Below are 14158 nucleotides of genomic sequence, written 5' to 3' on the forward strand. Positions count from 1 at the left end.
GACAGGATTTATGTGGATCCCTGGATCCAGGCCACAGTCCCGTTATAAAAAGCAGCCATGGAAAGGGTGGAGGGTGGAGCTGGCAACCCTGAAGGCACAGCTGAGATGTACTTAGGGCTATGGGACTGCAGCTGCCCCTGGTCCCACCCAATCCACTGGGCCAGGACACGGAGCCCTAAACCCTGGGGGCCCTGATCCACCCTGAAACCATTCCTGCCCTGCCAAGCAACTGGAGAGATCCTTCAAAAACACAAATCTGCTCAAATCTGTGCTTGCCTTGGTGCTTCTGGACCTTCTTAAAATAAAGCCCTAAGCGCCAACAGTTCAGTGATCAAAGTTGGAACAACAATCTGAGTAACCAAATAAAGTAGTATTGTACTGTATAACTCATAAAATAGATACCCTTGAATCCAGAGTGATATAAATAAATGACTGAATACATCAATAAATGAGGGACAAGAGACAAATCTCCCATATAAACTTCCAAAAAATTTTGGATAGATAACCCCCGTAAAAGAAGGGGCACAACGTCCCAGTCTTGAGGTGTGCCCACAGTGACTCCTTCCAAAGAGGACAATATGGAAAAGGGGAAAAAAGAGAAACTTGATGGTGGAGAAATCTTGCAAACATGACCCCAGCCGAGCGATCAAGGTCAACACAAACAGAGATAAACCACGCTCAGAGTAAGCACCCTTGACATGATGTGATGAAAACGGCATTTAACCTGTGATCTTCCTCCCCACACCCCATAAGTCTGATCAGAAGAAAAACGTCAGACAAATCTCAACTATGGGACAAAACACCTGACCGGTCCTCCTTAACACTGTCAAGGTCACCACGCACAAGAAAGTCTGAGAAACTGTCACCGCCAAGAAGAACCTAAGGAGGCATGGAGACTAAATGCTATGTCATGTCTTGGATGGGGTCCTGGGACAGAAAAAGGACATTAGAGGAAAAAAATATGGAAATCAGAATAAACTAAGGACTTGAGTTAGTAATCGTGTGTCAGTACTGGTTCATGAATTGTATCAAATGTACCCTGCTACTGTTAAGGTGTTAATAACAGGGTAAACGGTGAGTGAGTGATAGTTATGCTTGTGTAAGTGGGAACTCTCTATTCTATCATCTCAGTTTTCTGGTAAAGCTAAAACTATTCTTAAAAGAAATCTATTAGGACCTCCCTGGTGGCCCAGTGGTTGAGGATCTGCCTGCCGATGCAGGGGACATGGGTTCAATCCGCCCGTGGTCCCAGAAGATCCCACACGCCACGGGGCAACTAAGCTCATGCACCACAACTACAGACAAGCCCCCACTCCCTGTAACTGGAGAAAGCCGGCACACAGCAAAAATGATCCAGCACAGTCAAAAATAAATAAATATTAAATAAATAAAATTTTTTTAAAAAGAAATATATTTTTAAAAAATTCCACCAGGAAAAATGATAAAGGCCCCCAATCCTTCCCATGAGCCACGGTGTGCCAACCACCTGCCCCTGTGCCCTGGGCCACCCCCACCCCTGCCTCCTCCACAAGAACCTTCAGCTTTGCTCTTGTCTCTATCTTCGAGGTTTCTGCAGACGCTGCGCCTTCCCTTGCCCATGCATAGTTAAGTCCGCTCAGCCTTCAGCTCTCAGCTTGGAAGTCACCTTCCCCGGGGAAGGCTTCGCCAGTCACCCAGATGGAAAGAGGTTCCTCTGCCACCCGGCACTGCACCCCTCTTCTGACCCATTCACGACTGCTCGCTCAGCTGTCTTCCCCAGCGAGCTGTAAGAGCCACAGGGGCAGGGCCTGTCTATGGCCCAGAAAAGCCCAGGTTCATACTACTGAACCCTAATATGCATGAATGAATGAGATTCAGAAGCAACTCAAGAAGACTGGCTCCAAGGAATAAACCCCAGGGGTGAGGTGAATCAGATGCACCTTGTGTGCGAGGTCTAAAATGTGGAACCCAGGTGACCTCAGGGAGGGGACCCTGAGCAGATGGGTACTTCCGGTACAGTCTGGATGACATAGTTGTTTTGGGTGCAGTTTTTGTGTGTGGGGGGGGGAGATTTCGTCAAAAACTTACTCCAGCCCTTGGATAAGCTTGGTTCTTTTTCCTTTTTTAATGCTTCCTTTTTTAAATGTTTCACATTTAGTTTTTTAAAAGATGTAACCTAAAGGCAGAGGCTACTCTGAGTGGCAGTTATGGGCTGTCGTAACTTTTTTCAAATTGAGATATAACTTACAGACACTGAAATTCATCCTTTTCAGATGTTGAGTTCCAAGAACTTTGACATATACAGTCATGTAACCTCCACAACCATCAAGGCATGGAACATTTCTATCATGCCCTAAAGATCGCCCGTGGCCTTCTGTAGTCAATCCCCAAACCCAGATCCCAGCCCTGGCAACCACAGACATGGTATCTACTCCTTACAGCTTTGCCTTTTCCAGAATATCAAACAAACGGACTCAGATAACATGTAGTCTTCTGGGTCTGACCTTTCCCACTTAGCATCCTATAGTTAAGATTCATCTATTTTGTTGCATGAATTAGTTGTTTGTTCCTTTTCTTGCTGAGCAGTAGCCTATAGGATAAATAGACCAGAACTTGTTTATTCATTCACCAGCTGGTAGACATTTGGGTTGTTTCAGTTTGGGGGTGATTATGAATAAAGCTGCTGAAAACATACAAGTTTTTAGGTAGATACATATTTTCATTTTTCATGGATAAATATCTGAAAGTGGCTTTCCTAGATCGGATGGTAGATGTATGTTTACTTTTTAAGAAACTAAAGGGCAGACTATTTAAGAATCTTACTTCTTTCTTAAACACGTTTTTATCAAGCACCTACTATGTCCGAAGGCAAACCAAGAGGGTCTCCCCAAATACCGACGAATGAATGCTCCTGCAATCTCACCACCAGAAGCCAGGCTTCCCAGACCTTTCTCCCTCAGCCTCAGGCCAGCAGTAGTAGGTAAGGCAGTGCCCTGGAATCAGGAGGGGTAGGAGGAGGTACCCTGCTCTGCCACAAAGGAGCTGAGGGATTGCAGATGAATTATCCCACCCAGCCCTCTGGGTCTCCAGACCAACAGAGCAGCAGGTAGATCTCAGGAGATGATGGGAGGGAAAGAGCTTCTACTCCAAGATGCACCATCCAGATAAGAGGGACTTCGACTAGCTCCATCCCCACCTACTGCCTCCCCAGTAGTAGACTTTCTGAGGTCACAGGCTACCCATTCACAACACACCCAGCTGTGTTTAGCTCTACACAAGAAAAGGCCGTTCAAGAACATTCTTTATAGGACTCAGTAGCTAAGCAGAAAAGTTTCTAATCAGCATCAATTGTTTTGCATAGAAACAGGATTTCTGACTACGTGCTGTGAGGGGCCACCATACTCAGATATTTAGTCAAACACCACTGTAGATGTCACTGTGTAGATATTTTTTTAGATGAGTCATTATTATTCAGTCACCCAGTCCTGTTTGATTCTGTGCGACCCCATGGACTGTAGCACACCAGGCCTCCCTGTCCCTCACCATCTCCCGAAGTTTGCCCAACTTCATGTCCATTGCATCAGTAATGCCATCCAGCCATCTCATCCTCTGATGCCCTCTTCTCCTTCTGCCCTCAATCTTTCTGAGCACTGGGGACTTTTCCAATGAAAGTAACATTTAAACCAGTAGACTTTGAGTAAAGAAGATTACCCTTCATAATGTGGGTGGACCTCACCCAGTCAGTTGAAGGCTTTAAGACAGAAAGACTGAGATCCAACAAGGAAGACGGAGGTCTGCCAGTACGTGGCCTTTAAACTCCAGTTACAACATCGGTTCTTCCCCAGGTCTCCAGCCTGCTGGCCTGCCTTGCAAATTTTGGATTTGCCAGTCTCCACATTCATATGAGCCAATTCCTTAAAATAAATTTCTCTCTAAAGAGGCAGCGCGTGCTAAGTCGCTCAGTTGCGTCTGACTCTGTGACCCCATGGACTGTAGCCTGCCAGGCTTCTCTGTCCATGGGATTCTCCAAGCAAGAATAATGGAGTGGGTTGCCATTTCCTACTCCAGGCTACAGAGGCAAACCTCAGAGGTATTACAGGTTTGGTTTCAGGCCACCATAATAAATCAAGTATCACAATGAGGTGAGTCCGAGAATTTTTTGGTTTCCCAGTGCAAAAAAGTTATTTTTATACTATATGTAGACTAGTAAGTGGGCTGTACTATGTGTAAAAAAAACCAATGTACATACCTTAATTAAAAAAAAATACTGCTAAAAAATGCTAATCAGTGAAAAATGCTAATTACTGAGCCTTCGGTGAGTCATAATCTTTTTGCAATAGTAACATCAAAACTCACTGATCACAGGGACTTCTCTGGTAGTCCAGTGGTTAAGGGGCCTGGGTTCCACTCCTGATCGGGGAACCAGACGCCGCATGCTACACTAAAAGCCTGCATACCACAACTAAAGATCTGCCACAACTCAGAGCCAGTGCAGCCAAATAAATAAATAAAATAGGTAAATATTAAAAAGATCACTAGTCACAGATCATCATAACATATATAGTAGTGAGAAAGCTTGATGTGGCACAGAAACACGAAGTGAAAAAACGCTGTTGGAAAAATGTCACCAACAGACTTCTCAACTCAGGGTTGCCACAAGCCTTCACTCCGTAAAAAAAACTCAGTATCTGCAAAGCACAATAAAATAAGTTATGCCTGTATATGTGAATATGTATCCTATTAGTTCTATTTCTCTGGAATACGCCGACTAATACATGAATGCTCACACAGGGCATCCCCACTGTTACATGGAGAGCTTGCTCGCATGGGTAAACTTCAGATCAACCACAGGCCAAATGATCATACATGGCATCACGGGTCCAAACTGTCAACACCTTGTTAGCATCCTTCTAAATGCAGCTCCTCCAGGCCTTATGGGGTAGAGACGGCCAGGTCCCTCCTTTCTGGGAGCAGCAGCTAAGAGGGAGGGTTCTCTACAATACCTGTTTAAGTCCTTGGCCAGACGTTGGCAGGAGGGAACGGAAGCTTCGACTCCATCACCAGCTGGGGCGGAAGGCAAAGATACGTATTCTGAGGCCGGGGCAGTGAGATCCACACGGGCAGCAGCTGGGATGGTGCTGGGGACACAAAGGGAGAATTATTCCCAGTGGAACTCGGCTCATTAATGGCACATTCATCAGCCCCCCTCACCCCTCCCAACCCACCCACACACATGGCGTGGGGTATTTAAAGACCCAGCACACTGCTGGCCGGGGCACCCCACAGGGTTCCCCAGGCCTCTGCTTAGAGACAGTGGAGGGGGGTGCACCCTTCAGTGCAGCAGCCCCCAGGCCAGGCCGTGAATCCCCCTCCCCACGGAGCCTGCAGCAGAACCCAACCCGGGGTTTCTTTGACGAGCAGCTGGGGTGTGAGAACACTCTGAGCTGTCTTGAGTTTTGTTTTATCCTATGAATTTCTAATCGCTTTTTAATAGGCAGTGAATCTCTGCGAGTTGAAAATTAAAATACAATTTTGCAAACTCCCCAGGATGTGCCCCCACCAAATCTGAGGCTGAGAAAAGTCCAGGTGGAGTAGCTGATGGGTAATCAGGGAAACTGCACCAGGGACCTGGCGGGATGCCTTTTCCCTGGTGAAGGCTTTTCAGAGCAGAGCCCTGTCCCTGGTTCAATGGGTGAGTGCCCCCTGCTGGACATACAGGGGAATGCCGGGAGTGCAGGGTGGCCTCCAGCAGGTGGGAAGGCAGGAAGGACGGCCACCTGCAAACATGCCCTTGGAATCAAAAGGCACCAGGCCGGGAGCCCAAAAGCGGTGTTCGTTTTCCCCCTTGGCAAAGGCAAGACGAGCGATGCCACCCACAGACTTCCAGGGAGGGTCAGCCTTCCCAGCCTCTCAGCTGTCTACACGGCTGTCCGGGGTGGGGCTGGAATAAGAAGGGACTCAACACCCAGAGCCTGAAGCCCAGCCAGAGGTCGAAGCTGGGGTTACAAGTTTCACAGCCTCGTGGCGGGGACTCATTTCTTCCCTGTGGGCGTGAGTTCCTGCAGGAAGCTCCCCCACTGCAGGAAGGTAGGAGGCTCGGCCTTCCGTGTCATGGTTCTGCTAATCTCCACCTCCTCCAGGTCCACCTACGAGGTGGCTTCCTGGCCTGAAGGACGGGTGTGCAGCCCCGTACCCTGCCCAGGCGAACAATTCTGAGTCCTGGCTTGGTCTTCACTCATCAACAGCTACAAAAACAGCAGCAGCTCACCCTGACTGATGCCCAGTCCTGCATGCGGATCCTGGGTGCCCAGGTGTGAGTGGGGCTCTGTTCTAGGTGCCTGACCCTGTGTGCCTGGTCCTGTGTTAGGAGCTTTATGTATGTAACCTCAGGAACCCCTACCACCAACTCTGAGTCATATGCCATCATCCTCACTCAACAGAGATCAAAGCTAAGGCTCAGTACTTGCTTTGGCAGCACATACACTAAAATTGAAAAGATACAGAGAAGATTAGCATGGCCCTTGTGCAAGGATGACACGCAAACTTGTGAAGTGTTAAGATATTTCTGAATGAAGAGACTAGCATGGAAACATATACAAATACATAGCCAGTGGGAATTTGCTGTGTGACTCAGGGAACTCAGGGCTTCCCAGGTGGCACTAGTGGTAAAGAACCCATTTGCCAAAGCAGGAGACGTAAGAGATGTGGGTTCGATCCCTGGGTTGGGAAGATCTCCTGGAGGAGGGCGTGGCAACCCAATCCAGTATCCTTGCCTGGAGAATCCCCATGGACAGAGCAGCCTGGGGGGCTACAGTGCCTCGGGCCGCACAGAGTCGGACACCACTGAAGTGAGTAAGCACGCACGCACACACGCAAGGAGCTCAAACCGGGGCTCTGTGATCACCTAGAGGGGTGGGATGGAGTGGATGGTGGGAGGGAGGTTCAAGGAGCTCAAACCGGGGCTCTGTGATCACCTAGAGGGGTGGGATGGAGTGGGAGGTGGGAGGGAGGTTCAAGGAGCTCAAACCGGGGCTCTGTGATCACCTAGAGGGGTGGGATGGAGTGGGAGGTGGGAGGGAGGTTCAAGAGGGAGGGGACATATGTATACCTATGGCTGATTCATGGTGATGTATGGCAGAGACTAACACAACATTTTAAAGCAATTATCCTTCAATTAAAAATAAATAAGTTAAAAAAACCCTAAGGCTCAGAGAGGTGAGGTCACTTGCCCAAGGTCACAGAGTGGGAAGTAGAGCCAGGATATGAACCCAGACTCTGAATCCTCAGCCACCTCCCTGCCCACTTTCTAGCGGACTCCCCAGCACACGCCTGGAAGCCCCTAACTCCTCCTCAGAGACACACATCACCAGGGTCTCAAAGACCACTAGGAGACTGAATACCGTGAGGACAGGGGCCGTATCTGTCAAGAGTCATCCCAGCGGCCCAAAGTCTAGCCGGGCCACCCTCAGTGGGCACTCAGACAGGCAGAGGAAGAGCCGGGAGGGGGGTCCCGAAGGGCTATGACCACACCAGGTTTGGGGAGCAGGAGCAGAGCTGGAACCCACAAGACCTTCACCCCTGGGCCTCATGGAAACAAGGAGCAAAACAGATCAGAGAGTAATGACCCTGGGTAAGCTCAGAGCAAGGCAATCCACACATGAACAAAAATTACAATGAGTTTGTGGACAGGACCAGCAAACGTGCAAAGTGGGGTTACAGACGGCACAATGCCTCAGCCCTTCAAACTGCTGTTTGTAACAACATGGGCAGTGGCTGAAATATTTTGTAAATGTACGTGCTCAGACACTTTGTGACCCCATGACCTGTGGCCCACCAGGCTCCTTTGTCCATCGGATTTCCCAGGAAAGAACACTGGAGTGGGCTGCCATTTCCTTTTCCAGGGGATCTTTTCAACCCAGGGATCAAACCTGCGTCTCTTGCATTTCCTGCATTGGCAGGCATATTCTTTACCACTAGGGCCACCTGGGAAGGTATTTCATAAAGGAATGACTCAAATGAATAATGCAAATTACTGGGGGCTGTTAAACTCCTTAAGAAAGCCATTTCACCATCTAGAAACTGACACTTATTCCTATTCATGAGCAGTGAACAGGCTACTCACCAACCCAAACTCCTAATCTAAAATTTATTTTCTAAGGAAATTACACTGGCCGGGCCCCTTCCTCTGCACAACCCCTGAAGATCTTATTTTGCTGTTGTTCAGTTGCTTAAGTCGTGTCCGACTCTTTGTGACCGCATGGACTGCAACACGCCAGGCTTCCCTGTCCTTCACCATCTCCTGAGAATTTGCTCAGATTCATGTCCCTTGAGTTGGTGATACTATCCAACCATCTTATCCATTGCCACCCCATTCTCCTTTTGCCTTCAATCTTTCCCAGCATCAGGATCTTTTCCGATGAGTTGTCTCTTTATAACAGGTGGCCAAAGTATTGGAGCTTCAGCATCAGTCCTTCCAATGAATATTCAGGGTTGATTTCCTTTAGGATTGACTGGTTTGATCTCCTTGAAGTCCAAGGGACAAGAGTCTTCTCCAGCACCACAATTCAAAAGCATCAGCTTTTCAGCACTCAAGCCTTCTTTATGGTCCAACTCTCACATCCATACATGACTACTGGAAAAATCATAGCTTTGACTAGACGGACCTTGGTTGGCAAAGTAATGTCTCTGCTTTTTAATATGCTGTCAGGTTGGTTATAGCTTTTCTTCCAAGGAACAAGTGTCTTTTAATTTCATGGCTGCAGTCATCATCTAGAGTGATTTTGGAAACCAACAATATAAAGCCTGTCACTGCTTCCACTTTTTCTCCTTCTATTTGCCATGAAGTGTCTTATTTAACGCAAACCAAGGACAGGTGACACAGTTTGTGGTTCTGCACTTTACGACTCCCATCAAAGTGCAAGGAAGGGTTTCCGTCTTTGAAAACACTGGCAGAGGGCAGGCTCTGCCGGCTCAGAACAAGGCCAGACCCACAGAGGAAGCACAAAGGCCATCTCATTGTGATGAGGATGCCCCGAGGCTGACTGCCCCGCCCCTGAGAATGCCTGGGGTCCCCTCAGCTCTCTGGCCTGGAGACCAGGGTGCCTGCCCCCTCCACCCTTCACTTCATTGGCACCTGGATCACCAGGGCCACACCCGTCCTGCATTTGCCTGTTCCCATCAGCTAAAGGCACCAAACAAATGACTCAACAGCTCTCTTAAGAATGACCACACCCCTCCCTCCCGGTCTGCAGCCTGCCCTTGGTCCAACCCCAGAGGCGGGGAGGTCAGATCCCAACAGGGAAGGGCTCAGTGACTCACGATTGAAGCTCTGGCATGTGGGCACCTACTGATGCCTCCAGACCCCATAAAACTCCTCCTCTTCCCTCCTAACCCTCCTCCTCTCCCCCCTAATTTCTCCCCAGCTTGGCAAGTGGCCCCACCAGATAACCAAGCCCTGGACCCGAAGTTGAAACTGTCCTGGACTCTCCCCCCATCATCACCCTTTGTGCTGAGTCACCTCCCTTTTCCTTCCAGAATCTGCCCTCTTTGTCCTGCTGGTCCAGGCCGGCAGCCTCTCTGAGCGGGTCTCCGGCACATCCTGCTTTTTGTCCCCTGCATCCAACTCCCCCAGACACCAGAATGCCCCATCTTGAGTTTCTGATAAGGTCCTTTCCTTGCGGAAGCCCTTGCCCACTTTCCACTATCTTACACCTAACAGAATGCAGGTGAAACTCCTGGGCTTCAAAAGCAGGGGCTCTATCAGCCTGGCTCTGTTCCCTCCCAGGTTTACCTTGTCGCTGTCCTGACCCCACCAAGCCAGTCTGGGGGCTCCTGGTAGTTTCTTGCCTCTGTGTCTTTCTTTGCCCCTGAATCCCCGCCTCCCTCTCTCAGATCCCCTCCTGTGCTAAGTGGCTTTAGTCGTATCTGACTCTGCGACCCTATGGACTGGAGCCCGCCAGGCTCCTCAGTCCATAGGATTCTCCAGGCAAGAATACTGGAGTGGGTTGCCATGCCCTTCTCCAGGGGATCTTCCCAACCCAGGGATCGAACTCGCATCTCCTGCGTCTCCTGTATTGGCAGGCAGGTTCTTTACCACTAGCGCCACCTGGGAAGCCCTCCTAGCTTCCCCTCCTAGCTTCCCCTCCTAGCTGATCCCATAAGCAAGGAAGTGCCCCCAACCCCTGGCAGGGGTAATGATGCCCGCCCTGCATTGCTGGGCTGGGCTGGGCCTGGCTTCTGCATCTTCTGCTGTTTTCTACTAACTCATCCTCTTCTCTGACCAGAGTTTCGGCCACGGTGGTCTCTCCAGCCCCCAGCACAGGGCCAGGCCGGGACCAAGGATGAAACACTGAGCAGCTCTTTCCCTCCTGCCCCTGGCCTCCCAAACATGCAGGCCACCGACAGCAGGACAACTGTCCTCTCTTCTTGGAATCCCAGAGTGCAACCAGCTTGAGGTGGGACCAGCAACATAAGCCGCAGGAATGCAAATGAAAGTGAAGTGAAAACGCAGGGCCCCGCATTCCAAAAGGGTAAGACTTTCAGGAGGGTGATGGCAGAGTGTTGAACCAAGCACGGGGCCCCCAGCAACTGCCCATGTCACATGCCCTTGAAGCCAGCCCTGGTTCTGGCCTCCAAGCGGAAGCTTCCATAGGTGCCCCCTCACCCCCCGAAAAGCCTCCTGAGCTGCCAAAGGGCCATGCTGCTGGAGTAGAGATGAGGAGCAGTTAACCAGGTTGGCATTCCCTTGCCAGCTCCTGTCCACTCAAGTCTCCCTTGAGCAGCAGTGACTCGTCTTAGAGACTTTATCCCCAGGGAGTCAGGTCCTTTCCGATGTCCAGTACCACTCCCAGCCTCAGTAGGCATTCCGGGACAGCTGCCAAGCCCAGCGCTGAGGAGGGCACAGCCCTGAGATGGGGTTCACATCGCATTCTCAGCTGGCTTCTGCAAGGCGCTTACATTCACTTGCCCTTGACCTCTGTCCTTATAAAACAGGCCAGGAATAGGACTGTGAAGGCTTCCGGTTGTAGAAGTCCACTAATCCCTTTTCCTATTTAAGGAGTTAATCAACATTTCCTGTGGAAGAACAAAGAAACTGAATTGTCAAGTTTTTGTATTTTTGGAAGATGAAGGAAATGCTGATTTAATTTAAGCCCCCCTCTTTTTTTTTTAAAGAGAAGAGTTGACCCAAAAAAAGGCAAATAAACTCACCATACTGTTAGCAGACAGAAATGGCCTATTGATCAAGGCATCTTTCCTGAGAGGCCCAGCTGGACGAGACCTCTGAATCCTTCTCAACACAGATCCCTAGGTAACCACTACTAATGGGTAAGAGTTGGCCATCCAACTGCAGGACCTCACCAAGGTCATCACTAACAATAGCGGGTCCCGTTAGGCATGTGGGACGCAGTCTCTGCCCGCACAGGACCAGAGAACACAGAGAATGTTGCTTCGGGGCTTGCACTCAGCTCGACAGTCCTCCAGGCCCAGCTGTAGTGATTTGCTGTCACCAACTGTTGTCTTTTGAGTCCCTGTTCAGGGCTTTGGAGTCCTTCTTGGCAGACCCCCCACTGACCTGATAGCAGATTTCATTTCGGAGATCGGCTCGAGTTGCCAAGTTAAGCCCCTGTCCAAGGACAAACACCAGAGTGACCCTGGCTGTCACGGGAGGGTGATAACAGCCCCAAAGATACGAGCGGAGCGTATCACGTCCTGTCGGGCCAGATGGGCGGCAGCATCTTATCTCCCATTTCACATCGCCATCTGGAAGGTATTAGCCCAACAGCCCCTTCCTCACAGGCCCCTTGATTTTATTCTTCTTGAATCCCTAAGCGCACACGATCACGTAATAGGACAAGAGCTAAGGCCAAGACTTGGCTCAGACTGAAAGTGCAATGCAAGCCAAAGAAAAAAAAGCAATTGGAAATCGCTGGCTTGGAGAGCTATGCTCTGTCCATAGGAGCACCAGACAATCAGTCCAGCAGAGGCCTGGGGTTTGATACAAGGAGTTGCCGAGATGGGGGATCCAGGATCATCTTCCTTTGAGACACAGCCACCGAGAAGCAGCCAAGCCAAACTCAGAAGGTGCTCAGAGAGGCTTGCAAATTGGCTGGAAATTCCAAAGCAAGCACATCAAAAGATCTCCAGTCGCCAGCAGCAGCCCATGTGAGCATGTAAACAGCCCCTAAACACCACTGACCTTCAGATGTCCAGCCGGCTGTAGCCTGGTATCGCACATGTTAACCCTGAGCTGGCTTGTCAATTCCAACCCAGCACGTTCATACCCTTTTCACAGAGCAAGTCTGTGCTCAGAAGGGAGAAATTACTATTAAACTTGGCTGAAGCAAAACTTAATCAGGAAGGAAAATATTAACTAAAGGAAAAGTCGTAAATACCGTCCCAAGACCACAAGAGGCTTTGATCTGGGTTGGACCATCCAGCCCATTAATTCCCAGCATTGTCTTTCCCAGTCCTTTGCATCCTCTCTCCAGGTGCAAGACTCCTTGCGTGGTTACAGAGAATGAGAGATGTGGAATCAGAGGACCAACTGGAAGCTAATATCAGATATCCAAGATTTAACTACTTATTCAGAAAGTCAAAACCTATCTACTACATAAAGCAGCTCCAGAACCATGAAAAACCAGACCAAGAACAAGATCCTGTGCTACTTTGAACCATATGAAATTGCCAATATTTTGACAATTGCAAGTCTGGCAATTCATTTGCTTCAACCTAACAGCACCCAGCTCGACACTGGAAACTCAAAGCTTCTGAACAAATATATAGGTGCATCCAAGTGACTCAGCCTGCTGGGTACTGGTTACGTAAATTTGTCTCAAGAGCACGCAAATACCTTCAACATGTACCTCTGAAATGGTGTAAAGGAATCCCGTTATTCAGAAAAGACTTAGGTGATTACTTTTCTAAATTAAAAAAACAACAGTCCCACTTTATCAGTCTTAACAAGGTACTTGCCTAAATAATGGTTCAGCTAACCTTTCTGAAGTAGTTAAACCCACTCAGGCACATCCATAGCAGAAAGACAAAAAAAGAAATCTTATGGTACAAACAGAGGAAACCAAAATAAACCGCACTATTTGGAGCAAGAGGAACAACAGAAGCTGCAAGTCAGTATGAATTCCCTGTGCTTTTAACTTTGGAAAATTCTGAAGCTGCATTTCTGAATCGGGAAACTCTAGAGAGGCTATCACAGAGAGCAGGGGCTCTTCCCCATTCCTGGCTCTCCTGTCTGAAGTCGGAGATCAATCAGAAACTTCAGACACCAGGTCCTGGGTCAGGTGCTCCCCACCTTGAGCAGCTGTGAACGGCCTGACAGGTGAGGAGAAAGCATCTGGACACAGCTGCCTTACCCAGCGGTTCTCCGAGTTCGGACCCCAGACCAGCAGTAGCAGCAGCACCTGGGAACTTGTAAAAAATGCAAAGTTTGCGGGAGGGGGAGGCCCTCTCCAGACCTCCTGAATCAGACACTCAAGGAATGGGGCAGAAATCTGGGCTGGAACCGGGTTCTTCTGAGGCATGCTAACCTTTGGACCCTGCGGACATGACTCAGGTGAATAGTTTCCCAGCTGTATCCAGGGAGTCCTCAAGATCTAAAGAGACCCCTCTGCTCGGAGTCCTGACTGTTGAAAAAGCACCAGAGCTCCCAGATGTAACCAGGGTGCCCTGATTTACTCTGTTTAACAAATGGTAGTACAGCTGGATGGTTTCAATTGAAAAGCAATTCGGCTGCTTTATAAAAAAAAAATAGAAAATATTGAACAGATGGGAGTACAAGTGGCCACAGGCAATCTAGTCATTTGTAGAATGCTCTAGAGTGTCTGGGCTTGGCTTTCTGTGCCATCCCGGGATGCCAAAAGCCAAAGGGAAGCTCAACCACTGATAGCGGGTTCAGAGGCTATTCCCCAGGAGGGGGCAAGTCTGATGTTCTCCAGCGGCTTTAACTGGGCGGGGGGGGGGGGCGGCATTGAAATCCCGTCCATTGTATTTGGGAACTGCTGCAAGGACCAGGGTGTCCTGTCTGTTCTTATTCAGAAAGAAGAGTTCTTAAAAAGGAAAGATCCAGCACCAAAGAAATAGTAACGGCAGAAAGGAGAGAGAAAGCTCTGCTTTCCTTGTTTTAGCAAATTTTTTAAACATCTTTTTATTTAAGTTTAATTTTTTA

The 14158-nt window shown here is 49.1% G+C and overlaps 1 protein-coding gene and 1 non-coding gene across 18 annotated transcripts in view; one reads left to right on the top strand and one right to left on the bottom strand.

Moving 5' to 3' along the window:
- Positions 1-14158, bottom strand: part of TACC2 (transforming acidic coiled-coil containing protein 2) — a 228785-nt gene that overhangs the window by 94709 nt on the left and 119918 nt on the right. For all 17 annotated transcript variants that reach the window (XM_081534294.1, XM_081534239.1, XM_081534324.1 and 14 more), the window contains one exon: positions 4983-5117. In XM_081534294.1, coding sequence (XP_081390420.1) covers positions 4983-5117 — 135 coding nt within the window. The remainder of the gene's footprint in view (positions 1-4982; positions 5118-14158) is intronic.
- LOC145539969 (U6 spliceosomal RNA) lies at positions 6439-6545 on the top strand. The gene has a single exon (XR_014078106.1). It is a non-coding gene; the product is annotated as a U6 spliceosomal RNA (small nuclear RNA).

The sequence above is a fragment of the Giraffa tippelskirchi genome, chromosome 2 (genome assembly GCF_054371585.1).
Source record: "Giraffa tippelskirchi isolate mGirTip1 chromosome 2, T2T-mGirTip1v1.2.pri, whole genome shotgun sequence".
Taxonomy (NCBI): Eukaryota; Metazoa; Chordata; class Mammalia; order Artiodactyla; family Giraffidae; genus Giraffa; species Giraffa tippelskirchi.